Source organism: Mirounga leonina, unplaced genomic scaffold, assembly GCF_011800145.1.
Source record: "Mirounga leonina isolate KUSES-001 unplaced genomic scaffold, KU_Mleo_1.0 Mir_152, whole genome shotgun sequence".
NCBI classification, from domain to species: Eukaryota; Metazoa; Chordata; class Mammalia; order Carnivora; family Phocidae; genus Mirounga; species Mirounga leonina.
In genome coordinates this window covers 4,890,296-4,917,315 of record NW_023270380.1, presented here as the reverse complement: position 1 = coordinate 4,917,315, position 27,020 = coordinate 4,890,296, and the positions used below count along the sequence as shown (strand labels likewise).

Genomic DNA, 27,020 nt, shown 5'->3' with positions numbered 1-27,020 from the left:
CACCCCTTCCCCCACTGGGCCCCCCGAGCTGGAGTCTACTAATTTCAGACCAGACTCATTCTAAAAAACGTCTGATAATCAAGCATTTCTTTTTTTCTAAAACTGCTTTGTAATTAAAGAGCTCTTTCAGGATGGGATCAGTACATCTGGATGATAGGGGAACCGTCTGTTGTCAGGATAGAGGGTCCCATCCAGGGCTGCCCCTTAGAGAATGTCTGCTAAGAGCTGTCTCCCAGGTCTGCTCCGATGTGAGTGTGGGGATGACAACCCCGTCACTGCCCCGTGATTGTTTCTTCCTTCCGTCCCCCCACTTCCCTCCCTCCTTTCAGCATCCATCATGTGTCTACTCTGGGCCAGGCACGGAGCTAGTGGCTGGGGATCGGCAGGTGAGCAAAACAGACACGATCCCTAACCTTGTGTTTAAAAGCTGCCATTTTCTGTCCAGATACACTTAAAATTTTTTGTATATTCAGAATACGCATAAAGCCACGTGGAAGCTCCTGGGTAGTGAGGCTGTCCACGCCTCATGGTTGAGGATAGAGATTTTCAGATCAACTCCGACTCTGGGCTCAGGTGGAAGGATGGGGACTGTATTCATGAGCCTAATGCTAGCTGAAGTGTCAAACCCCGGAATTTGGAGGCTTGGCACAGCAGGAGTTCAGTTCTGATTCATGGTGTTGGAAGACAGCTGGCATTTACCCACTTGGGTGATTTTCCTTCTGCTGGTGGCTCTGTCGTCCCCCTGGAGCCTGGGAATCCTGTGTGTGTAGCCAGTGGAACAGGGAAGCGGAGGGACAGGGGACATGCCCACTTGCTTTTTCTCTGCCTTTGTTGATACAGATCACTTTGGAGAGAAGTCATTTGGTCCAACTTAGACGCCAGGGAGGCAGGGAGAAACAGTCCCTGGCTGGAGAGCCCCTCCTTGCAACAACCCTGTACCACGGCGAGAAGATCCCTATCTTTGTCACGCAGTCCCCATCCCTGCTGTTGGATGATTCCAGTCTACCTTGGTGCCAGGGCACGAGGGGATGACAGCGGCATGCTCAGGACTCCTGAGAGCTGGGGGCTTGGTCAGGAAACCTAGGTGGGGACTCCATTCCCTCTCTGTAGGGAAGATCCTTTACAAAGCCCCACAAGGCCCCAGAAAGGATTTTGTAAAAAGTGTATGTGTGTATATCCCTGTCTGCCTTGTCAATTCCCTCTGCTACCCACACGGGAGAAAACAGATTCTTTACCAAGGAACAAGGACAACACACCAACTTTCCTAAAAGCAAATGCATAAAAAACAACCAATAAGCATTTAAAATACCCAAAGCCCCTCCACATTAATTCATAACAAAATATTAAGAAGCCTGTCCCCATTGTGTTGGTGGAGAACTTAAAGCCTTTCTCTGACAAAAATTCTCTTCCATTTCCCTCTCAGAGAAACGTGTAGCAGAATAATACCATATAATGGCTCTCACGATGTGTTCCTGCAACAAGGGAGCTTTAGTTTCCATTGCTTTCAATTTATTTTATATTATAAATTAATAATGTATTTGTGATGGAGAGTAACTCATTAAATGTAAGCGTCATAAAGTAACGCACTCAGATAAGAAAAGTGTGAAACGATCCTGATGGGCTCCTAAATGTTACATTAAGTATATAAATCATTTTGTTTTCTCTCTACTTAAAGGAGAGAACAGCTCAGGAGGTAAATGTAATTACTGTGATTCTATTTTAAAAGGTCCAGGAAGCATGAGAATGGAATTTGCGCAAACACTGAAAAAGGCGGCTGATTCTGGCCAGATCTGTCATCTTCTGTGACAAAGTCAACCGGATCGTCTGGGGTGTGGCCACCGAAATATGCACTCTCAGGACCAGGCTCATCGGCTCCAGGGGACAGGGAAGCCACTAACCGCTGGGGTCTATCTTCAAGCGTGACGACCTGGGCTGGAAAATGCGTCTGAAGTTTCCCACGAACTCCGCTGGACAGCCCCCACCCTCTCAGTCCCAGACCTGCAGGGGTTTGGGTAGGGGGCGCGTGGATGGAGGGCCGGCCCGAGAGGGTCTGTGCATGTGGCCTGGTCTGCTCTGGCTCAAGCCTGAAGTGGGTAAGATGTGTTCTGGTGATGCGGCGAGGGCTGCCTCTGTGAAGCCCTCAGCACGGACACCGGCTAAAGGAGAGGGTTCGGTTTGATTCTGCGTTGAGAATCGGGCATAACAATTTCTAGCGGCCGCTTTGCCCACAGGCTCCCAAATCCTCAGCTGAGGAAAGCCTCTGTGGAATGTAATATAAAGAAATAACACAGGAGAAAATGCAAGTGCCGAAAGTCCCTTTGCTCTGTGGCCCCATTAGAAAGAAAACAGCTGTGGGGCGCCTGAGTGGCTCAGTCGTTAAGCATCTGCCTTCGGCTCAGGTCATGATCCCAGGGTCCTGGGATCGAGCCCCACATCGGGCTCCCTGCTCTGCGGGAAGCCTGCTCCTCCCTCTCCCACTCCCCTTGCTTGTGTTCCCTCTCTGGCTCTCTGTCAAATAAATAAAATCTTTAAAAAAAAAAAAAAAAGAAAAAAAAAGAAAACAGCTGAAAGAAATATGGTAGGTGTGGTAAGGCTGTTAAGGCAGAGAATGCAAATTAACCATCACCACGACCACCACTGTAACCACTGCTCCAGAAGTAAGGGGGCAGGGACTACCGCCAATTCAACACCGACCAAGGGCCAAGGGCCAAGGTCCCGGCAGGCAAGCTGATTTGTGCACAGTGCCCCCAACCTTGCAGCCAGCCTGTGGAAAAAGGCCTTATTGGCCCCTTCTTTCCTTCTTTCCCTTCCTTTCCTTTCCGCTCTTTTCTTCTTTCTAATATTTATTTATTTTAGAGAGAGAGAGAACATGAGTGGGAGGGGCAGAGGGAGAGAGAAAATCTCTAGCAGCCTCCCTGCTGCGTGTGGAGCACGACACCGGGCTTGATCCCACAACCCTGAGATGATGACCTGAGCCGAAACCAAAAGTCAGACACCTAACCAACTGAGCCACCCAGGCGCCCCATCCCCCATTCTTAAATGTGAGAACACTGAAGCAAAGGGAGCACTTATAAACAACTTACCCAAAGTCGCACAGTTTGTAAGTGGAGTGGTGGATCTGAGAACGTGAACCAGCCTGACCCCAGTGCACGGGGTCCCTTTCCTCTGTCATGTGGCCTTGTTCCTCCCTGTATCCCTGGGGACTTGTGTGGATGACACTAGTAGGTGCACACTAGTATGGGGCAGGAAGATCGGTGAGGGCTTTGGAAGCCATTATAATGTCTGTTCCTGTGGACATGGGTGGCCATTCCAATTTAGCTATGAGTTGTGTACAATAAAGATGCAGGTATGCCAGTGGAAGAAAAATGACATGCATCTGCTTTAGCATTCTGCACAGCACCAGCATTTCCCCCCTTGGCCTTTTTTTAGCTTCCAAAAATCCAAAAAGAACATCAAGAGCTTCACAGGACATTGCTTTTTAGACAAATGAATCACCTTGAATTTCTGTCTGGCTTTCAGCTCAGGTACCACATGAGTTCCTTGCCCTTTTCCTGTCAAACTTGTCTCAAAGCTCACCTCTGCCAAGAAGTGCCCCTATCCTGACAGCCCAAAATAATGACAGGGCACGATACCATTCTCTCTGCTGTGGGCTCCACACCAGCTACATGGCTTATCTGAATATTCATGAGGAGAAAGATTAGGTTATCTGTGGTTGGAATATTCTCCATCATTATCACCATCACCACCATCATCATCATCACCATCATCCCCATCATCACTATCACCAACATCACCATCACCATCACCATGATCACCATCATCATCATCGCTATCATCTTCACCATCATCACCACGATCACCATGATCACCATCATCATCATCACCATCATCACCATCATCATCACCATGATCACCATGATCACCATCATCATCACTATCATCTTCACCATCATCACCATGATCACCATGATCACCATCATCATCATTGCTATCATCTTCACCATCATCACCATCATCACCACCATGATCACCATCATCATCATTGCTATCATCTTCACCATCATCATCATCATCTTATAATCTGCAGAGAGTGGGAGCCATGGTTTGTGTGAGTCTGGGGATTCACATTTGAAGTCAACGGAAGATGGATACAAAACCTCTGGACCAAGTGCAGTTTGGGGCTTTATACATACCATCACATTTAAGCCTGTGCAGGTGGAACACAAGGTCTAGACAAGAGCTTTGAGAGCCCAGAGGAAGGGCAATCCCAACTACAAGCCCCAGAGGTGGGTATCGGGGGCTCTGTTTTAGAGAGAAGGAGTGAAGCTTAGAGTTTTTGGTGACCACAGAGTGAAATAAAGGCAAAGCTGGGCTTCGAACCTGAGCTGTCCAAGGACAAGCCTGCATTCTGATCATTTTATCACTGTGCCCCCAGTGTCGGCTGGTGGCTTTCTTACCCACTGTTGCTCCGTCCTGCCCAGGTACTGCCTCCTTGTTCTTCCCTATGAGGAAAGAGTGTTGACCTATTTCCTTCCTGGCGGCATATCTAAAGACGTCTGGAACTGAAGAGAACAAAGGTCTCATGCCCCTTCTCTGAGCATCTGTGGCCTCTTTGATAATATGGATGAGTTGGATCAGAGAATCCTCAAAGTCCCTTCCTGATCTTTCAAGACCTCTGTGCAGATGATTTTTTTCCCTAAATGTGGTGAAATTTTAAAATTTCAATATGCCCGTGAGCTGGCTTACTAACTTTGACTCTATGACTAAGAATCACATGGAAAGTAAGAAATGGGTGGGATGGGGTGGGGTCTGTGTCTCCTGTGCCCATCAGCTGCATGCATCCTCTGGCAGCCCATACACATCTGCACATGCCTCTCAGAACCTTCCCGCATCCATGCACAGGGGCCCTTCTCCACTGTCTATTAACTCGGCTCCTCTAGGATCACCCTCTGGAAAGCAACCCCTCCTTGCTCTACACTTCCGTGCCACTGCAACATGGATCTTGCAAATGTTCACAAGGGCCCTGGCACAATTTTACTATATTTCTTGTTGGTAAGTCTAGCCTAAGGCATCTGGACCCCCAAAGAGCAGTAATCCCATTGATACGGCAATTACTTAAATGGCTACTATTCTTCAAACCCACAAGTATGAGCATTGGATCTGACCTTTGGCAAAACTTCCATGAAGCCGCATGGGAAAACATAACATTGCTGCAGCTGAATTCGACATGCTCTGAAAGTACAAGGTTAAATTACATAATCTCCATAAACTGCTGAACTTCAAAGCCAAAGCCTTGATATCCTTTCAGGGATTACCAAAGACCTCAGATAACCAGGGGATAGATGGAGGCTGAAGTACATGAGAACAGAGGAGATCAGGAGCTAACACAGTATTTCCTATTGCCTCAGTGAAAGCTGAAAAATCACTTATAGAATATTCTGGACTCGTCTATGCGAGAGTCTGGCTGTCACTGAATTTCCCTGGGATGGAGTCAGCAGCTGTCTAGCTGAGATGCAGGGGTGAGGTGGGGATGATACATGAGGATAAGCAAATGAGCTACATGATGAACACCATGATGAGAGGACATAGGGGTGGACCCTTCCGAGCACGGGAGACCCGGTAGAAAAGCAGGAGGGCGCTGTCACCATCTGGGTCATGAGGACAATGCTCTATCTTTCACTTCTCCACTAATGCATCCTTGAATATTTCAAATGACATCTTAAAATAGGCAGAGATGATCTAAACCTATGTCAGTCACACCCGTCTCATTTCTTCTTTTGCTGACACTGGGACCCATTATGACTTCCCATTCAGACCTGGAGCATGGCTTGTGTGTGTGCGTGTGCCCCTGTGTGGTGTCAGGGGGTGGAGTGGGGAGGAGGTACTCTGCTTCAGCAGCGAGCCTGACCAAAATCTCCTGGCATAAAGATGGTTATATACCACTGCCATTATTTACCACCAAGCAGAAGACACACACCAATTAAAAACTAAAGTTCCCCAATTTTTGCCCATTTTTTTCCTAAACTGATTACAAAAACAAACAACAAAACATTACACATCAACTGCAGGGCTCTCTGGACATGTCGCTGCTTTGGGGGTTGATGGTTCTGGAAAATAAGACAGGAAACAAGACTGCTCTGAGTCAGGGGGAAGGGTGAAGGCAGAGCACAAGACAGTTTTGCCCCTCCGTCCCTCTGTTGGGCCCTCTGAGCTCGTGGCTTGGCCAGGGCTCTTGGGTCCCACGGGAGGCCAAACGGGTCAGGCCTCCTTGCCACCTGACTCCTGTATCCAGGGGTACAAAGGTAGCTTCACCCACTGGATTATGAGCAACTCGAGGGCAAGAATGTGCTTGGAACTTCCGTTCCCCAGGACCCCGCGGTGCAGGGTCAGAGTAGCTGCAGAAAGGAATGCTTGTAGAAATCAAGAATGAACGAGCCAGTGGGTAAGCAGGGCTAACCCAGGCATTTAGGTCTGGGTGGGGTGGGGAGATGTTGGGGTAGCCACAGGCCCCTTCAACAGACAGAGAGGTCCCTAGCCTAACACCATCGCCTCCCCACTCAGCACCCCAACCCTCCAGCCTGGCTTCATGGGACATATCATATTTTATTTGTTTACTGTTTGTTTCCCCACTAAAATGTAAGCTCCACAAAGGCAGGGATTTTTCACTTGTTTTGGTCACTGCTGTTATCCATAGCACCTAGAACCTTGGCAGATTTTGTAGAACAAATGAAGGCCTATCTCCATCCTCCTAGGGTGGAAGGCCTTGATTCCAAAGTGCCCTCACCCTATGAAGAGCTGTTGATGGGAGACCAGGCCAGAGCATGTCTGGGGCTCAGGGTAAGAAAGCTCTTACCAGCTCGCATCAGACAGAAGGCCCCATGGCACCAGGAAGGCAGGGGTGTGCTGGGGTGTTGCTAATTAGGACTGCCTTGGTGATGCCTTAGCATTCACACTGGGCCCCACTAACACGTGCCAGAGTTTCCTGGATGGACCTGTTTTCAGAATGCCTGAGTTTGTCGAGAAAATGACCACCGAAATCTTTTTCACCGATATAAAAGTTCACGTTGGGGTGAAGAAGAAGTGACAATTCAGAGCAAGAGATCCAGCTTTGTAATACTTTAAGATGTACACTCAAAATCTTGGCATTTCTCAGAAACTGGGTTCTCTCTCCCCGCTAAAAAAACCCCAAAAAGAAACAAAAAATGAAAACACGCGAGTCACTGTACTGTTGATGTGAAAGGGGGCATATTCTGTAAGCACTTGTGGAATTAGTGCTCGGAGCCTTACTTTTGCAAGCAGCTCTGATGATATTCGTCCTCTACTCAAAATGTCCCCAAGGATCCTGCTGCTTTGAGAATAAAGCCCTTGATTCAGCAGCATCCAAAGCCCTTCTGCTCTGGGCCTCAATCTGACTATAGCTCTAACATCTGCCCTGCCCTGTCCACGCACTCCTTGGCTGCCCGCCCTCCTGCCTGCCTCCTCCTTACAGCTCGTCCTGGATTCCATGTGGGTCTCTCTCTCTTGCTCATCGTGAGCTCCTACGGCAAGGAACATCACCCGCGTTCCCCACATGTGTCCGCATGCCCCATACACAGACGTCAACAAGAGTTTGTTCAACTGCACGGGCCTGCAGCCTCGCGCTCTGCTCCACGTCCCACAGCGCGGTGGTGGTATTTCTAGATGCAGTCTCATGGCTTCTCTGTTCTCTGTTCTACCGAGAACCCTTCCACACTCCCCTCCTTCCCCCCAGGATTCATGCCAGAATTCAACCCTCTCTGCAAGGTGTGGGAGGGTCACCAGGGGCTGCTCCTATCTAACTTCCCCCACCCCACTTACGTCCCACAGCCAATCAGAGCTCCCTCACGGGCCATGCTCTCTCTGTGTAGCCTCTGCGCTTCCCCGAGCTACTCTGCCTGCCCGGGGTCCAGCACCCAGAGCACTGTCCGCTTGTCTTTAAAGAGGTTGTTCCTCGGTCATCTCCTCAAAGAAACCTTCCCACCCTGCCCCAGGACCCAGGCACCTGGGCTCTCCCCCAGGCTCCCCTGCATGCACACCACCCCCCTTGCTTGCCTGTCTGGCTCTCATACCGGGTGCTCCTTCATCTCTGGTCCCTAGTGCCTCGCCCAGACAAGATGTGCGATGCTGCTTTCAGAAGGAACAAACATCTGGATCGCAACCGCTCCACTTTGCTCCTTAGTCCTTGAATGTTATTGCCACAAGACCATACACGGTTCCTGCATTAAGTCCGCGCAGCTACGTACACACTGGGCCCTGGCAGGATTTAAGATGAAAGGCATCAAAACTGCCCCCTTCTTGGCTCAGACTGTTTCTCGGTGTTTCTGAAACAGAATCAGTTGGCTAGCTTACAGAAGCCCAAAACTACCAAAGGCAGAGGATGACATCTGTCACCACTGTACCGTTCACTCTTCTGGCAGCTACGCAATAGCAGAAGGTTCTAGCGTTTGCTTATGAAAAGAGGTCACTACGGGTAGAAATTCCTGGAAGGCCTCCGACAAGTGTGCAGGAGCTCCAGATCCTCTCTGGCTGATCTCTGCTGCCCGTGGCGGCCCCTGGGATCTGAGAAGCTGTCCTCCTGTCCCGGAAAGTCATACCGGCACGGACCTGATGCAGCCTCCTCCCCAGGTGCCCAGCTGTGGAGGAGACTCCGGGGACACCCCTGTCGGGTTGTGCCGGCAGTTTCTACAGCACCCACATGCATCTCCATGACCAGAGCCTGTCCTGGGTCTCGGGCATTGCTGCTTCCTTGGTGCATGTCAGCAAACACGAGGGGACCACAGGCTTGAGACTGGGAACCCAGGATGCTTGGGCTGGGGGTTTTTCACATTCACACTCTTAATTCCTGACAACAGTGCCCGATCATGAGAAGCCCGGGTCAATCCTAGGATGCCTTGTGCATCCGGAGCGGATTTCTCCAAGGAATAACCCCTGCATGACCCTGCAGGCTTAGCACTTGCACCCACTCCTGTCATGTGAATAGATCACCACAAGGCGCCCGAGGCCTGGGCTACATCCCTGGCTGCAACCCACAGACAACAGCACAGGGCAGTGACAGTTCCTCACATTTTAATGGCATTTCACAGCTGATAGGGCACTTGCCTGTATGGTGTCTCATCTGATCACCCAACAATCTCGTAGGTGAGACGGTGCATGTGTCATCAAATTCCATTTACAAATGAGCACCTGAGGCTCCCAGAGCTTACGTGATTGCCCGCAGAGCCTCTCCTCCCTCTAAAGTGGCACAGGACCGGGGCTCAAACATCCCCGGGGCCCGAAGTGAGTCATTCATCAGTGCTACATGGTACGGTGAATCCTGGCTCCTGCATTTGGTCAGATTGGCAGCATTTAAAAACCTGCAGCTAAGTCTCACATGTGTCCCCAGGGTTGTTAGAGTCAAAGTGCGGCCCTTGGGCCAGCAGCAGCTCCAGCAGCACCCCTGGGAAGCTCGTGAGGAAAGCAGAATCTCAGATCCACCCAGACCGACCAAATCAATCAGCGTCTGCCCTTCAGTGAGATCTCAGGTAGACTTGCTGGGGTTCAGGGGCTCTGCGCTGGGCAATGGCTGCTTTCCCCTCTGCCTTGGCTGACTTTTCTAGCTTCATGCTGGGGAAACCTAGCCTAGCAGGGGAGGGCTTGGGGCAGAGAACCTTCCATCTGATTGCTTCCTGACAGCCACAAGAAGACCTACCTTCACCGCTTCCCTCTCTGTGATAAAGGTCTCTACCTTTGCTCTTTTCTGCCTAGTTTCTTGCTGAAACACTTCTTTTAGCCAGAGACACAACTCCTCAGCTGCCTCTAGATCTTTCCCTCGCCAGCACTAATTCTGACAAAAGCCCCAAAATGGAAGAGGTGATTTCAGTTTTCCTTGACTTCCAGGAATCCCCAAGTCTGTTTCGAGGACTCCCAATGTGGCCGTGACAGAGTCACCATCTCCTGAGTCAAGTCGGTGATGTGAAAATGTCTCTCTCCCTTTCCTGAGGAAGAATCCCTCCTTGCCCCCCCACGGCTATGGGCGCAGCTGGACCAGCTACCCAGTAACCGGTTGGTAAATGGGGCAGCTCTGTTCAGAGCTGATTTTCAAGAAAGGTTTTGTGACTTTTTTTTTTAAAGAGGTGGAGCTAAGCTTTATTGTAGAAACTGGGCAGGGTTTTAGCTGGCTTCCTTGATCACGTTGTGATTACTGGCCCTCCCATCACTGCTCTCCAGCTGACTCCACCTCCAGAATCTGTTCATGGTCCTTCCCAGACACTTTGTACAGGGAGACAATGAGCCGAAGTTGTGCTGACTGATGTCTGTGTTGAACTAATCCACTTCAGGGACCTCTCCTTTTTCCCACCTGGACTCTTTAACCACCACTGAGCGCGGTTCCTTCTGTATTGTTCTCAGCAGTCAGTTAAGGGGTGCGGGGCCTGGCCTGAGTGGCCCACAGTGCCTGTCTTGTCCCGAGGTGAGCAGTGGTCACGAGGGGGATACATGTTTAAGGCAGCAGCCCGTCTTGCCCTCAGGAGAGGCCTCGTTTCAGCACGCAGGGGTGAAGGGAGCAGGGAAACCCTTGTCACCTTCTCTGCCAGTGATTCTCTCTCAAGAAAGGCCACAGCAGCTCACTTTGAGCTCTTTGTTAAGAAGAAGGAGCTCAATATTCTAGTCAGTTTAAAGAAAGGCAAACTTCTAATCACAAACTATGCTCAGAGCTACACGACTGTTAAGTACATCGTTTACTGAATATCTGTTCTTGTCTGTGACCAAAAGCAGACCATTATTTTCCTCCTGCCCTGGGGACAATCGTGGGCCCTAGCAAAGTTTCTAAACCTGTCTGCTTTTGGCTGCTCTTCAAGAGAGTTGTATTAAGCACCTCTTTGGCAATTTCTGGCTGGTCCATAAGCCACTGGTTTAATTTAATATTGAGAATGCCCCAGGCCTGGGCCCTGGTTCTGGGCTCTAGTCTCCTTACTCCTGCCCCAGACCTTGTCCCCAGATTTTGCTCTGAATCCTTTCCACTAAGGGGACATGTGAGGCTGCCTTGTGACTCAGTCCGTGCTCCATTGGAGCCCCTTCCTCTAGAATCAGTGGTCTGACTTACAACAAAGGAGCCAGTCCGAATTCTCTCTGAACCGTACAAAAGTTGGGCACCTCACACCTCCACCTGTAACTTTATAGGGACATCTAATGGTAGGTTCCCACAGAAAGATCCTGACCTGAGTCTAGACCTCCATTCCCCAAACTCTTTGCTCCCTGTTTTTACTTATCTTGTGACTTCTGGTGGCAACTTCAGAACAGGGCTGAAGCTTGAAGCAGATGGTACGGGGGGGCGTGGTGGTTTTATGGGACATGTGTCTGGTGAGGTGGGGTGAAGTGGGAAAGAAGGCAGTGGTAAAGGAGTAAAGAACCTTCAACTTTCAATTTTTTTCCCCACCTCTGGGGCTGACCAAAGCTAAGCTCTCAGGGCCCACGTGGTCACCTTGGCCAGTATTCTTTCCTGTTTTTTTTCCTGAGTAGCTCTGATTTGGGCCAGCAGGAAGCCCTCGACACAGCCCACAGAGGGCCTCCAATTAGGGAAACCATGAGATCTCACAACTGGCCTAGGATGAGGACTCAAGGTCAACACCAACAATTTGACTTCCGAGGAGGGCTGGGGGTACCCTGCTCTCTCTTGAGCTGGAGGGCTTGTCAGGGCTTCTGGCTTTTTGGTGAAAGGGAGGTCATAGCCGTGGGCTCCATACGAGAAAGCAGAGTCAACGACGTTCAGACGCTGCTTTGAGTTTGAGAGTCACACTGCCGGGTCATCAGACCCAAGCAATCACATCACCAAAGGAGGAGATGTCTTGGGTTGGAAGGAGAATGAGTAATCAGTTTTTTGCAGCGAACATCTCCGCGAGGGAAGGTAAGTTACAAGAAGCAGCCATGTCACCTGGCTCCAGGGACTCGCGCTGCTCACCCCAGCCTGAGGAGGGGTAACGGAGCTACAGAGTTGTCCCTGTTCTACCCTTTCTGGGGACCTACCACAGGCTCTCTCTAGAAGATGCTGCCTTTTGTTTCGTATAAAGGAGTTCTCAGGGCGGAAGACACAGGAAGCAGGTGTTCACCGCCCCAGGGGCCGGGGAGAGAATCCCGATCCTGGCCCCGCTCAGACAGCAGGGGACTCTGGGACCTCTCACCGCTGTTCCCACCGGCCTGACACAGCGCCAGCTTCCGGACAGCCCAGTGGCACCAGCACTCAGGAGAGCAGCCCAGAGCTCAGGGCCTGCCGTCCGCGAGCTGCCTACCTGTATCTCTGCCTCACAGACTGCTTCTCCTCCGACTTGCAGACGTGCCCCACGTAGTACAAGGGGAAGAACAGAAAGTTCCAGTTGGTGGCAAACCACGTCAGGGTGAAAGGAGCATCGAACTTCCTGAAGGTCAGCTTGGCGAGCTGCGTGGAGCCTGCCCAGGAGGAGCACACACACAGCACCACCGCCACGCCCCAGAACATCTTCTTGAGCTGCGCCCGGGAGCATCTCCAGCAATGGTGGCTCGTTCTGCCGCCGGCCTCCGCCCCAGCCGGCGCCGGGGCCTCCGCCGGGCCCGGGGAGTCCCGGGGGCGCTCCTCCCCTGGGGGAAGAGAAGGGGTTGGTTACCTGGGGGGCCTGCACACCTCCCCCTCGCCGCCCCAGACCAAGGCGCGGGCGGGAGCCAGGAGGCACCTGACCCCACTGTCACTGTCACGGCCAGCCACCCTGGGCGGGGGGGGGATGAGGGGCTGTGGAGGCAGCTTTCTGAAACAAAACTTAAACGGAAGACATTTTTCACTGGTCTAGTTATCCTCCGGGATCCTGACCCTCACAGTGTGGTCCCTGGGCTGGCAGCATGGGCACCCACCCCCCAGCTTGCTGAAACGGAGCATCTCAGGCCCCACCCCAGAAGCCCAGAAGCCGAAGCTGCATTTCAACAGGTGATCTGTGCGCGCATCAGTGTTTGGGAAACACCTGTCCAACACACACAGGCTGAAATCTTTCCGCCCTGGTCTGTGCCTGCTCACGAGTCCTGCTGTGCCCACAGGGCAGTGGGCATGCCAGGGGCTGGGGATGCCTGCATGCGAAGGTCATAGGCCCTGACCTCTAAAAGCTCCCAGGACACTGCAAGAAGCTCCTCCGGCCTGTTACTTAAAGGCACAGATGCCGAGATGCTCATCTTATTTTGCGTGCCTAGGAAAAAGAGACTTCTCTCTCCCCTCTTTATCTGTCTCATCTTCCTGCTGATGGCCTTCAGTTGCACGTCGAAGTGTTACTTAAAAACCACAGCCTCTGGCAGCGGCCGCCGTGGAAGGCCTCAGACATTCCATTTTAAGCCACGTGACTTCTGGAAACCAGGCCACAGCCCGCAGCGTGGCTCTGCGGCGCTGTTCCCACAGCCCACGAGGGGCTGAAAAGACCTTATTTTCCACTGTTTGGTTTTCATTCATGATTGTGTGCGTGTCAGTCAGCTGGAAAATTTAAACAGAGCTGTACCTCGCATAGGGCGTAACTACGGACAGATGCAAACCTCCGGGAGATAGCGTACTTGCCGTTCTTCCGTTCAGCCTGGCACCTGGCGGAATGGGGGCGCCCAGTGCTAAAAGGCGGTCTCCACCACGGGGGTACACGAGATAGTGCAAAATACACCGGGGTCACATATACTCTGTGTATTTTGTTTAATGACATTAAACCAAGCTTTGTATATCACACTTTCTAAAACATAATAAATCCACGAGGCAAAATCCTGAAAGTAGCCTCTTATATAGACGTTAGCTAATCCTATAATGAACGGCCAGCCCTGGCTGTATCTGTTTTAGCCAAAGGTAATCCCAAGCCTTACGTGACTAGTGAGGGAGAGATCACATCCTTTACTGGCCCCAATCCTACTTGACCCCATCTATATTGTGCTTCATTACCCGCTTTATTAATGTTTAATGTCCCTCTTCCTCTTTCTTCTCACGTGAGTATATAGGATAGCCAGAAAGCGTTTGGAAAATCAAATGCATAACCACCCTCTGAGCTTCCAGCAAATTGTGTGTTTCTGCCATGGGATGGAGGGGAGGGAGAGGCACAGAACGGCAAAAGCAAGGCAGAGTCCCATCCTTCTCTGTTATGCCCTCTCACCAGGATGTCTGGACGTCGTTCCCAACGAATACCCACAACTTAAGGCAAATTCAATTTCAGATAGAAGCACGCACATTTCAATTTATACACCGATTACCTGACATTGTGGGTTAGCCCTGCAACCTTTCATTATTGGGATAATTTCCAAGCAGTGCTGGGGGTGATCTCTCAACTATCATTACCACTATCAAAACCTCATAGGGAAATGAAAAAAAAAATCTGCGGAAAAAGAAAATACAGTTTCCCATGACTAACTTCCCACTGAAGATGGACTCTGGAGGAGGGTGAGTAAATTCAGGCTTGCGGCTTGTTTTCTTCATTTAGTTCTCCATTGTGGCAAATACAGTTTTAAAACTTAATGAAGTAATGACAGATGCTGTGTCCTGGTACGATGACAGAGAAAGTCACCAAATCATGTGATGTTGTGTTAAAATGCTCCCACAGATTTGGAATAAAGAAGTCAAACTCCTAACTTTGTCACCCTTGCAGATCATTTAACCAAGGGAATATTCAATAATATACAAGCAATACAAAGACATTCAAAACTAAAATCTATGCTATTCTTTAAAAATCAGAACAATGCTTCCCAACATGTTAACAGGCATTATAAGCAAAAAGGATTCCATGATCAAAAAAGTTTGGAATACTAGGTAGATCAGAGCCAGGTTCCTTTGCTTTAAGAATACTCAGGGCTAATGGACATTGTGAATTTCCACAGCTATAGAATGTGTGTTTCCCATATTATTATTATTATTTTTAAAGATTTATTTATTTGAGAGTGCGTGCACATGCATGCACGAGTTGGGGAGGGGCAGGGGGGAGGGAGAGAATCTCAAGCAGACTCCTCACTGAGTGCAGAGCCTGACGTGGGGCTCCATCTCATGACCGTGAGATCATGACCTGAGCTGAAATCAAGAGCTGGCCGCCTAACCAACTGAGCCACCCAGGTGCCCTTGTTTCCCATATTATTTAAATGTAACACCTGTGGTAGGAATGGTGCCCCTTGGAACACACTTTGGGAAACACTGGAATAGACCCACAAAGAATCCTAGGCATCCAACCCGAATTCATCACAAACTTTGTTTCACTGTACTGAGCTTCTTATGATAACAATAATTATCAATTTCATTACCTCACTCATTCCTAATATTCTGTTAGAGTAGACCTACTTCCCATAAACCAAAAATATTCTTTGTAAGTAGTTTACAGAAGTACTGAAGAGCATAACTCATAAGGAATTCACACTAATCTGAGTAACCAGAGATAATACTGTTGAGATTTTGCAGCATTTTTCCTAGTCTTTTGTGTCTTCGCACCATACACACACACACACACACACACACAGACACACACACAGCAAAACTGGGATCATATTATGTTTCATCCAGCATTCATTTAACCGAATGCATAATGGCACAGACTTCCTAAGTCTCAAAGGGCTCCATACAGCGTGATGTATCATAGGAACATCTCAGTTAGCTAGGGAACCGCCATGAAGCATCCACCCTGTGCCAAGAGCTTCGGACAGTCAATAAAATAAATACAAAGCATGATTACTGTTCTTCAGGAACTTACAGCCTGTCTGGGAATGACAAAACAGACCTATGAAAGCATTACAGAACAATTATGTGCAAAACAGATTTTGGCTGTAACGGAAATCCTGAACAGAGCATGACCAGTGTGGGCTGTGATAACAGTGAAAAGAACCAGATGAAACAGAAGCCTGGCCTGGGTCTTGAAAGACAGAAAGGCTCTGAGTAAAAAGGGGAGAAAAGTTCAGGGTCAGAAATACACATGGTCTGCTGAGGAGCAGTGAGCAAGGCAGTGGGATCGGAGAGCCCACTGGGACACCCAATCTTGCCTTGGTCAGACGTTCAGGCCAAAGGGACCAGAGAAAATTCAGATGTTAGTCCTACATTAGTACGTGCCCCAGTGTCTATAATGAACAGCTACAATGAGTTAAGGAATAAGTATAGAGGACATAATAAGTTTGGTTTGTAGGCGCACTCATTTTCCACTATTCGAAAGGCAGCAAATGCATCCCATGTCATGGACCATTCTCAGGGTCATTTTCAGTGCACTGTTCAATTTATGCTCAGGTTTCAGAGAGGGGGAATTACAATGGGGGGGGCAGTATCCCTTTCTCAAAAGCCTCTCAAATCTTCAAGTGCAGGAAACTTTCGCTGACATTCCTTCTCATCCTAAACTGCAAGTCAAGCGAGTCCTCTGCATTTGGTTTCACTCCTTCAGTATATGTAACAGCTGAAAGAGGCAGTGCAGACTGCTTCAGAGAAATCAGTGCTGGATTAGCCTCATGCTGTTTCCTGTCCCAGCTCCTTTGACCATTATTATACGACTAGGGATGCTATTTATGTCACCCTTCCCTCTCTAACACCCCTTCCCACTCACTGCCCCTCTACTGATGATCTTGTGCCTTCCATCCTAACCTTGCATTTGAGCCAACAGTTCTGGGAGCAATGCAAAGCTGATTATACACTCTGACCCAGTGGTCGTACATGCTATAATGGTGGAGCCAAGCATCTCCTTTTGGTTATGCCACTTAATTCACTCAGCAGCACTGGGGGATGAGTGGCTCTTCCCTGTTCTGTTGCCTGAGTTGCTTCCACTGGCCATTGTAGAAAAAGGTGTGTGTGTGTTGGAGGAGCATTCTCTTGTACACAATGTGTACTCCATGGCATGGTGAGATGTAACCAGATCCATGCATGAACTTCCATCCTGAGCTCTGATCTCCGAGAGAGGCAATTTATTGACACCATGCATCAGTCCTATGACCTGTAAAATCACACTCAATGCTGGTCTCCTACCAGCACTTAGAAAGCATTCATAATCTTGGGTCAAGTATAAGCAGCTCCTAGAGACTGGGTCTGCTCAGGACAAGGAAACTCTAGGTCCTGATGGGTAAGCTGGAGGTCTGGTTTAGCAACCACCTCATTCTGATACCAAGGCAAGCCTTTGTTTCATGAGTTGTCCACTGCTTTCCCCTGAGAAAATGATGAATTGGGGTTCTTTGGTGTTTATTCAGTGAAAGTCCATTTCTATAATGAGAAAGCAAGAAAAACTGGAAAAGCATTCACTCTTAAAGTTTCCATAAAATGGCTCTTCCAAACTTCCAGGAGAAGACTAACTTTTTTTTTTTTTGAGCTCCCCTGAGAATAAGTGGACTGTCGGTGACTCTATGAAAAAGCATCTGGGAAGTTTGTGCTTAGAAAGTGCCCAAGTCATGTCTTAGGGGTAAGAGACCCAGAGCTGGGATCAAAGGCCCATTGGCTGGCACGGTCCCAGCCTCCCAGAAGCAAAGGCGATTCCCTGTACAGAGACCAGGAGGGGGCAGCCCCCAATATCATCTCTATCAATGAGACCTATATAGCTATTTTTTATAGCTTTTTTTTGAGGCATACATTTCATAACCATAAAATTCACTTGTTTTAGGAGTACAATTCATGATTTTCATTAAATTTACAGAACTGTGAAACGATCACCACTATCCAGTCTTAGAACATTTCCATCGCACCAACATGAGTCCTGATGCCCACCTTCTGCCACTACCTACTCCCACCCCCAACCCCAGGCAGAGAAAAGCTGCTATCTCCACAGGTCCGCCTATTCTGGATATTTCATATGTGACTTCTGCATCTGGCTTCTTTCATTTACCATAATGTCTTTGGAGTTCATCCATGTTGCATCATGTGGCAACAGTTCATCCTTTCATGGCTGGGGAGTATTCCGTTGTTTGATACTCTTACACTGTGTTTCTCCATTCGTCAGCTGATGGGCATGCACATCATTTCCCCTTTTTGGCTACTGTGAATAACGCTGCTGTGAACGCTGACATAAAATTCTCTGTGTGACTTATGCTTTCATTTCTCTTGGGTGGACTAGCTATGTTTTGGGGCTGCTTATCCCACTACTATTTATTGACACCTGCTGTGAAGCGCAAAGCGGCCAAGTGGCTACGTGCCCACGTCTTAGAGGGGCTGGTACCTCTAGCTCCGTCCAAACGACACGGTGGAGAGCTGCTCTGGGAACGGGAGCCTCCTCTCTGTTCTTCCTGGACTTTCCAGGGGGAGAGGGCCTGCAGTTCCCATTTATCGATCACTGATACATACACCAGTTCAGGACTGGGCCACCCAACTAAATAGCTTTTGTAAAATGAAGAGCTTAGAAGAAAGCTTTTGTTTATGGCTGTCTGCAAGTGTAATTCATCTCCTAAAAATGCACTTCTGCTTTTATCTGATACCCTCTTTAAATACTTGCTCAGTGAGTTTACCATGTGACTGCGTTTTGTTTTGTTTTTTAAGTAGTGGTTTGGAGAAGAAGGAAGAAGAGGCTGTCCCGTGTAGAAGGTCACTACAGGCACTGGATGTCCCAAAGCAATCCCCATTTCACATTTCCTGACCCATTATGCCCACCTGAACTTGCCAGACCATCTGTTTGGACTTCTGGGTTTGGGGTCAGAAAATACTCCCATTATTCGGACATGGCTGAGGCCCCAGTCATGCTCCTGACTGGCACTGGGCACAGGGAAAGAACAGAATCCACAGGTAATTAAAGTTGGAGGCTGGGGTGCCTGGGTGGCTTAGTTGGTTAAGCATCTGCCTTTGGCTCAGGTCACGATCCCAGGGTCCTGGGATGGAGCCCCACATCACGCTCTCTCTCTCAAATAAATAATTTTTTTAAAAGATTTTATTTATTTGACAGAGTGAGAGAGCACAAGCAGGGGGAGCGTTGATGTAGGCTCATGGTGCCCAACACCCCAGTCAGAAGTGCGGATCACTAAAAATGGACCTCACGTTTCCAGACGACAGACCCTGTTTTTAAACTTGGAAGAGCCTGACTGGGTGTGGGGCTCTGGGCCAGGACTCAGCACCCGGGAATGGAGGTTGTGACGAACTGGCCGTTTGTGTCCCCCCCACCAAATTCATACACTGCAGCCCGAACCCCCAGTGTGGCTGCCTTTGGAGATGGAGCCTCTAAGAAGGTAATGAAGGTCAAAGGAGGTCGTAAGGGTGGGATGCTGATCTGATAGGGTGTGGCCTTTTAAGAAGAGCTAGCAGAGAGCTCATTCTCACGCTCTCCCTGGGTGCACATGGGCCACGTGAGGACACAGTCAGGGGGTGGCCATCTACAAGCCAGGAACCAAATCTGCCAGCACCTTGATCTTGGGACTTCCAACCTCCAGAACCGAGAAAATCAGTGTCTGCTGCCAAAGTCACCCAGCCTGTGGTACTTAGTTACGGCAGCTGGAGCCAAGGAACCTGGGGACGTCCCCGCGGTGGGCGCTGTGCTTGTGGGGGTGTGACGCACAGACCGTGAGCGCCATCGTGTACAATGTGGGGACGAGCTGCAGATGACAGAGTACGTATTTTGATGAATTTTGAGGAGGAGAAATTACTGCCCTGCTCACTAGATTTTAAGTATTAGGTACTAGCTCACACGTGTGCGCCTCCTGAGCACTGCTTGCACCTTCGTTGGAAAGTGAGTCCCCAAGGCAGTTTATAGAAGACGGAGCACACAGCAGCTGCAAAGTTGTTTTTAAAAACCCAAATTCTTTCCCGGGTGTGGATACAGAATTGGGAGGTGAATGGAGGCTGCTTCTTGGGGGGTGGAGTGGGGTGGTGGGAGGCTTCTCCCTGATGTCCCCGAAGACCTCCCCTGTGGCAGCTGGCGAGCTGGACTGAATCAGGCCTAAGTCCGGCCGGCTGCCCCTGCCATCTCTCCGTGTCAGTAAAGACATCTCAGACGTGCGGACCCCATGTGCACCCCGCTCCCCATTTCCTTGGAGGTCCCCACGTGATTCCCAAGTGTCCAAACAGTGCCACCTCGTGCAGCGGATTTACAATAATCCTGGCGCGTACACAGCCGCAGGCGAATGTGACATGTGGGAAAATGTCTGGCTGGAGGTAAGCTTTAAATAAAGCCGTGTGTGCCCCGGGGAAGGAAGGTGGCTGTCCGCCTTGGGAGGGGAGCAAGGGCTGTGTGTGAGCCAGCTCGCGGGCATCCAGTTTGAATCTGCATGCCCTGCCAGGCGCGGCGTGTGCAGCCCCCGGGACCTCACCATCTGCACGCCTGTACACACGGCAGGTGTCAACGCATGCAGACCGGTGGTATTCTGGGGCTGCCAATGACCCGCGCGCTCGTGTGCGCACACACACGCTGGCGAGCACGCACCCACTCTCCGTTGCTGAGGTTTTTCCTTGGACTGGAGTTCAGGCTGGCGGGGCTCAGAGGGACAGCCACCGTTTTACGTTTTACGAGAGGGCAGACTGTAGGCAGGGGTGGCCCCTCGGGGCAGAATGCAGCTCTGCAGGAAGGAAGGGGTGCGCCCTGGGGCCTTCTCCTGGGACAACAGGGCCGTATTTTAACTGGTGGCGTGGGAGCTTATTCAATTTATCTTGAAGAACGAAGCACTCTTTTCTGAAATAGCACCAACTTCTCAGCTGGGTCAGGCACAGGCAAGACTGAACGTACTCCAACGTACTCCAACGAGGACAGAAAGTGGGGTCGCCCTTAAGGTGTGAAACTCCTCCTCTGAGGCTTTATCTCCCACCTTCAGCATCAACAGAGGCTGACGCGGCTCAGCTAATCCCGAGCCCTGAGGCTTTTCTACGAAAACACCCAGCCTGCCCCGAGCAAAGCTTGGGAGTTGCAGCTTCTCTCCGAGGTCTTCCTATACCTTTGTTTGCACCACCCTATCACCTGGGGGAGAGCAGTTCCCTCCTGCTGAAGATTCATGGGGCAAGTTGTACTCATGTGGCTGGGCTTTCCTCCCCATGTTCAAATAGCAAAGTCACCCCTGAAAGTACGTGCATCTGCATGAACACACCTGCCCGCGTGCACACACACACACAAGCAAGCACAGGCCAAATCTCTTGTTTGTCCTGGGTTCCATTTTCTCAGAGCTCTGCACTCTGAGGATAGCCAGGGAAGGGTTTTAATCAGATAAACCCATCTCTGCTAATGAGGAAGCTACTTAGCAGACTCACAGACTGTTTCCTGTGAAAGAGCTGATAGAAGATCTATTCCAATCCCCTATCTTTTCAGAGAAGAGAAGGCTGGGCTCTGAGAGGTGAGGCAACGTATCTGGTATATTAATTAGCAAGTGGGGGAGCAGGAAAGGAGAGATCAGGGTGCTGACCCTCACCCAGCGTTCTTCTCCGCAAATCTTCTCCCGAGTCACACAATGTCTTAACCAGTGAAAACGTATCACTTGCCAAAAAGGCTTTTAAGAATTACATCTCTTCTTGGCTCTTCCAACACAGCTCTCCTGAACCTGTTCCCACCTCTGCAGGCCTCCAGTCCCCACCCATGATTTTAGGCAGATGATTCTACTTCCTACGTCACAAAGAAGATCAACGCCACCAACTCAGGTCCCTGGCTTCCCTACCCCACATGTCCACATTTCTCTGTGTCTTCCCCTCCTACCCTTGCTGTTCCCATTGCTGTTAACGGCACCTCTGTTCCCTGAATTGCTCAGGCTTAACCTTCAGATCCGTCTTTGAGGGCTTCCTTTCCAGCCCTCCAGCTGAAACTGTCTGTGAAACACTTGGGTATTTTTTATTCTATCCTCACATCCTTTATTAAAAAGTATTTATTGTGACTGTTGAAATAGACTTCTTGACCCATTTTGAACACCCAGCTATAGAAGACTGTCCAATTTTCTCAGACTTCGATGGTGCCTTTCCCCTTCCTGCCTGCTTCATTCTACTCTCCTGAGCCCAGCACTCAGGAGGCCTCCGAACCCCGGCCCCGTCCCTCCCCCCCCAGCTTCTGCAGCAACACGAGCTCTGGCCCTAGCCGGCAGCTCGCAGTACCAGCCTTTCCCAGCTCTGCACCTCTGTCTGTGCCCAGGAACCCAGGAAAACTGCGTTCAAACCTCCTGCCCATGACCCCGGAGGCCACAGGACAGCCTCTTCCACGCTGCCCTGCTCATGCTGAGTCCAAGTCCAAATAATGGGTCGTCATCACCTGGATCTGGGTGAGGAGGAGGATTCTGAGGCCATATCCAGGCTCAGCGGGAAAGACTGTCATTAGATTGTGTCATTTTGGCAAAGCAGGGGGGAACAGGGGCAAGAGAGCTGCGTGGTGGCCATCTGCGACCCAGCCAGAAGTGAGCTCGCCCTCTGCTGAAACATGCCATTTATTTTATGATCCTTTCATGGAATTTAAAAAAAAATTAGATTCCAACATGTAATTGTTATTTATATGCATTTGTGACATTTCTCACTTGTTTGGAAGCTCTGTTGAGTCAGGATTATAACTGACTCCCCCTGGCATCCTCAGTGATATCTGGTTCATCTTCAGTAATATCCGATTAGGTAACATATTTGTTCAATATACAAGGGACTTTTGTTATTGAGGTTTCAGGTCTCGGACAATCCAACCTGGGAAACATTTTTGGGTACAGAAACACTTCGGCAGTATATTTTTCAAGACTCCTCTCAGACTGGACCAGCAGGGTTGGTCTCCACTTACGTGATCACGGAGCATCCCAGGATGACAGCCCTACCCCATTAATAGAAACAAAGTAGCCACACCTACAGTGGGGGTGGCTGAGACAGGCTAACTTCCCCAGGAGCAGAGAATATCAACAACAGGGAGCCCCAGGGACGGTCCAGACCGCTACCTCCTATTGTAGTGGGAGCTCCAGTGAGCAAACGTTTCCTGAACGCTTTCAAAGTGCCATCAGCAGATGTAAATCTCAGTGCTCTTCCGATGAAATGCAATTGTCCCGAGGTGTTGCAACATTTTGGAGCCAGGTAGATACTGACATGGAGCCCAGCACCCTTGCTTTCCAACCGCATGACCGTGCATGAATGATTTCTCTGAAACTCAGCTGCCTTGTCTATAAACCGGGGTGACAGTGCCTATACTTCCTTTAGGAGAAATAGCAATAAGGTAGCGACCTCCCTCAACAAAGTGCCTGCAACATGGTAGGCTCATCAGCAAAAAAACCCATTACTCTCATTAGTAAGAGGGACTGTACTGTCAACACTCATTTCCATATGAGAGAACGGATTCCCACTGAGCTTTAATCATTTGCCAAAGTTACTTGGCTCAGCATGAGAGGTGGGCACTAACCCCATCCGTCTAATTTCAAAGCCCTCACTCTTCCCACCTGACTGCATATTGCCAGGCCTCTTGGGGAAACCTGTTATACTGTTCTCAACTACTAATTCCTACTGAATGTAACTGTAGTGAATGTGAATTAGCTGGTTGTGAACACAGATGATCCCAGGAAATACTCCTCGACTAGACATGTGTTACTGATCGATATTCGGTGTCTGAGTCCGATGGGAAAGAGAGGAAAAGGATATGAGAACAAGATATGCTGTCAGACAGGACAGATGCCATCAACCTGGCTGGGAACCACTTTTCAAGCCTCAAGCCCTTACTGGGTCCCAGCTGCTCTCTCCTTTTCAGGCTTCCTGGCCAAGCCTGTACACACACCATTCCTTCTGCCTGAAACAGCCTTCCCTCCCTTCTGTGCCTGACAAGTTTTCTCACTTCGGTTACAACACCTCTACCTCAGAAAGCTTCCTCTTCAGAGAGGCCTCCTCCTCCTCAGGAAAGTCTTCTCCTCAAGAATGCCTCCTCCTCAGACAGGTCTCCTCCTGCTCAGAAAGGTCTTCTCCTCAAGAAGGCCTCCTCCTTAGGAGGGTCTCCTCACATTACTTAACGATCAGGGTCCCTGTGACACTCTGTTCTTAGCTTTGAACCAGAACGTACTATCTTATACTAGAAAATGGATCGGTCTCCATGTATCTTTTCCTCTAGACTAAAACTTCCTTAAGGGAATGACGCTAATGTTGTTCGTTTTTGCATTTCTAGGGCCTCACTAAATGGACAAGGGACATGGAGTAGGATGGAGTAGGGTTGGACTAGGTATTTGTTGAGTAAATGAAGTCATCTTTTTCATTTTTCTGTGTTGAAGTTCAAGCATTGCATTTTCTATTTTGGTTTTTTATGTACCGCATGCTGATGCCTTCTTGCCTCTCCATAGAAGACACACTCCAAAACCTAATAAATATTTCTTGCTGGCTGCGTTCCATCACTGTAGCCTGTCTGCCTTCCACACAGAAACAACCACAGTATGGGGACCACCTTGCCCTGTGCATCCGAGGCAAAACAAAATGATTCAGCACTTCCACAGCAAGCACACGAGATGCAAATGTTTCAAAAAATAGACCCAAAGCCAAACTGAACAAAAACACCAAGGAAAAAAAAAACAAACAGGCAGAGAAAAAAGTGCTACACGTATATGCCCAGGCATGCGAAGGGCAGGTTTTATCCTGGATTGAAGACTTCTGCTGACATACACTTAGGGATCCCATACAGAACGGGAACTGGGGCTTTCTAGTATCACTGGAACTGTGCAGATGCTTCCAGATACCATCCCCACACGTACTCCTTGAGAACAGCAAGATGGTGTGCTGAAGGCGCAAGACGATCTGTGATGGGAGGACTACCAGACATTTATTAAGCACCTACTGTGTGCCAGACAGGTGCTAGGTATTATCACCTAGCCTACCTCGCTGCATTCCCACAAGTCAGCTGAGGTAGGTTGTTACTTCTGTTTTACAAGGGCTCAAACTAGGTAACCGAGGTCCAGTCGTTACGGTTTACACAAGTCCAATGGTACAGGGGGAAGAGCACAGTCTTGATCCCTGATCTCTCAGATTCTCTGTTACATACACTGTCCACTACCCACACCATAGGTACGTGCAAATGCTGGTTAAAAAACCAAGTTCGCGCCTTGCTAAGGTTGTCAGCGTGGACAGGAAACTCAAAGCTCGTCTGATAGTAGCCCTACGGGAACTGGGGAAGGGTATCCCCATTTTTATTCCCTGAAGGTGACCCTGGCTCCGGCATGTCACCCGCTGCCCCCTGCGGCACCTCTGGGTCACAGCACCGAGCCTGGATGACCTCACCATCCGTGCCCAGCCTGACTCCCAAGTGCAGCTCAGACCCGTCCTGCACGATGGGCTGGGGATTACCAGGGGTGACACTACTGTTGGGGAGCAGCACCGACCTGCCTTACTTAAAAGGTGGGCGTGGTGTGACTTCCCACAAGGACCCCAGGAGTGAGTAGACACTTCCACGTTCCCTAAGGTAAATATATATCTAACCCTTCCTCTCCCCAATTTGCATGTACATCTGGGTGGTGTCCCCAAGAAGGCTTGGAAATGCAAACCCCCTTAGGAAAGTCGGCAGCTGCACTCATTTCAGGTGTAGATGACAGATATCAAGTCTCTCCAGAGATGGGGATGGGGGAGGGGAAGAAGAGACAGGTACAGGAAGGGAAAAAAAAAAAGGAACCTTCTATAGACAGAAAATGATGAAAAAGGTAAGTAGTTGCAGGTTAGTGCAGAAAAACATTCTGAAAAGCATGGGTTTGGGGATCAGAGGGCCCAGGATTCCCTTCCTGTTTCACCATCTATTAGCTAGCTGTAGGTCTGGGACAAGTCATTCCAACCTTTCCCGGTCTCAGTCTTCATCTGTAGGATGGGGGTAATGGTACCAGGATGGCTCCTGGCAGACCTCTGCGGATGGGCTGCGTGTACCCAAGTGCCCTGCTAGCTTCTGTCTTATTCTTACTGGTTCTGTCTCCCTGTAACAAACAAGAACTCCTGAGAGGATCAAGGTCCTTGGAAGCTATCACACAGAGGTCCGGGCTCCAGGCTGTGGCCCCAGGGCATGGCAGAAGCTGGGCTTTCCCTTCCGCACTGGTTGCACTGGGCTCTCTTAGTTCAGGATAAGTGAGGGCCCGGAACCGAGGGGATCTGCCTTCCTCTTCCCACTGGCTGGTAGCCCCTTCCCAGCCCTCACTTGGCTAAACTGGCCAACTCTACGGACACTGGTCATTCTGCCTTCTGCTAGAAGAAGTTAAGGACTGAGGCTGGTCTCTCTCTGCATGCCCCCGCCCCTCCAGAAAAGAAGGTCCCAGACCAGCAGAATGATAGCTTTGTCTGATTATGTGCCTGTGTCTTTCCCCTGAGTGGGGGAAAGGACCTGTTTACAGGCTGCTGGTGGAGCTGGGCAGTCACATGGGTGGGCTGGTCAGCTTCAGGGGCAGGAGAGATGGCTGGGCCTGCGGCAGCATCTCCTGCCTTCAAGGGCTGAGCAATACCTCTGGTCTGCCTGGGGGTGGGGGTGGGAGTGGAGGGGATGCTCCAAACCCAGGGGATTCAAGTGGTGTGTGTGTGTGTGTGTGTGTGTGCATGCCTGTGTGTGTGTGTGGGGGGGGAGAGTGAAGGAGATCCCCTCCTCCCCGGTCCCAGCTGGCAGGTGCCCCGGGACAGGACCGGCAGGAGCTCAGGCCACCGCTGCCCCTGTTGCTGCCAGATGCGCTGGGGGCCACGCAGGAAGGAGCCAGCGCTGTGTTCTGGCAGCGCAGGGACAGCCCTGCAGACCCCGCAGCGGCTCAGCCCGGCCGGGGAGCTACCGAGCTGCCAGTCCCCCGCAGGCAGCGGGCATCGGGGCGCTGCACTGCGGGCGACGCTTCCTGGGGAGCGCGGCGGCACCCACGGCCAGGCAGTCCGGACAGGGTGGCGCCCCCCCCCCCCCACGCCGGGGTGCAGCGACCTCGCGCCAGGCCCCGCCGCCCCAGGCCGTTACCTTCCACTTTGGTGAGGGTAAGGACCGGACTGTTGCAGGCGCTGAGCGGGGCCACCCGGGCCGAGTGCTTCTTCATGATGAGCCGTCCGCCTGCAGGAGCGCCTCCGCCGATCGCCTACATCCTGGGGCCGGCCGGGGCGCGCCTCTCCGGTCCGGTCCCGGTGGCCTCCGCCGCGGAGAAGCGCGAGCGGCTGGCCGGTCAGGCCCTGCCCCCGGGGCTGCCGGCCCGGCTCCTGTCGCCGCCCGGCTCAC

General features: G+C 50.4%; 1 protein-coding gene across 2 annotated transcripts in view; it reads right to left on the bottom strand.

The window, feature by feature from the left end:
- Positions 1-27,020, bottom strand: part of SLC35F3 (solute carrier family 35 member F3) — a 375,900-nt gene that overhangs the window by 86,127 nt on the left and 262,753 nt on the right. The window contains exons 1-2 of one of the 2 annotated variants that reach the window (XM_035008476.1): positions 26,769-26,844; positions 12,282-12,606 (exon numbers count right to left, since the gene is read on the bottom strand). In XM_035008476.1, coding sequence (XP_034864367.1) covers positions 12,282-12,606; positions 26,769-26,844 — 401 coding nt within the window. Of the gene's footprint in view, positions 1-12,281; positions 12,607-26,768; positions 26,845-27,020 lie in introns of those variants that run through there. The other variant, XM_035008475.1, reaches the window with a different exon arrangement.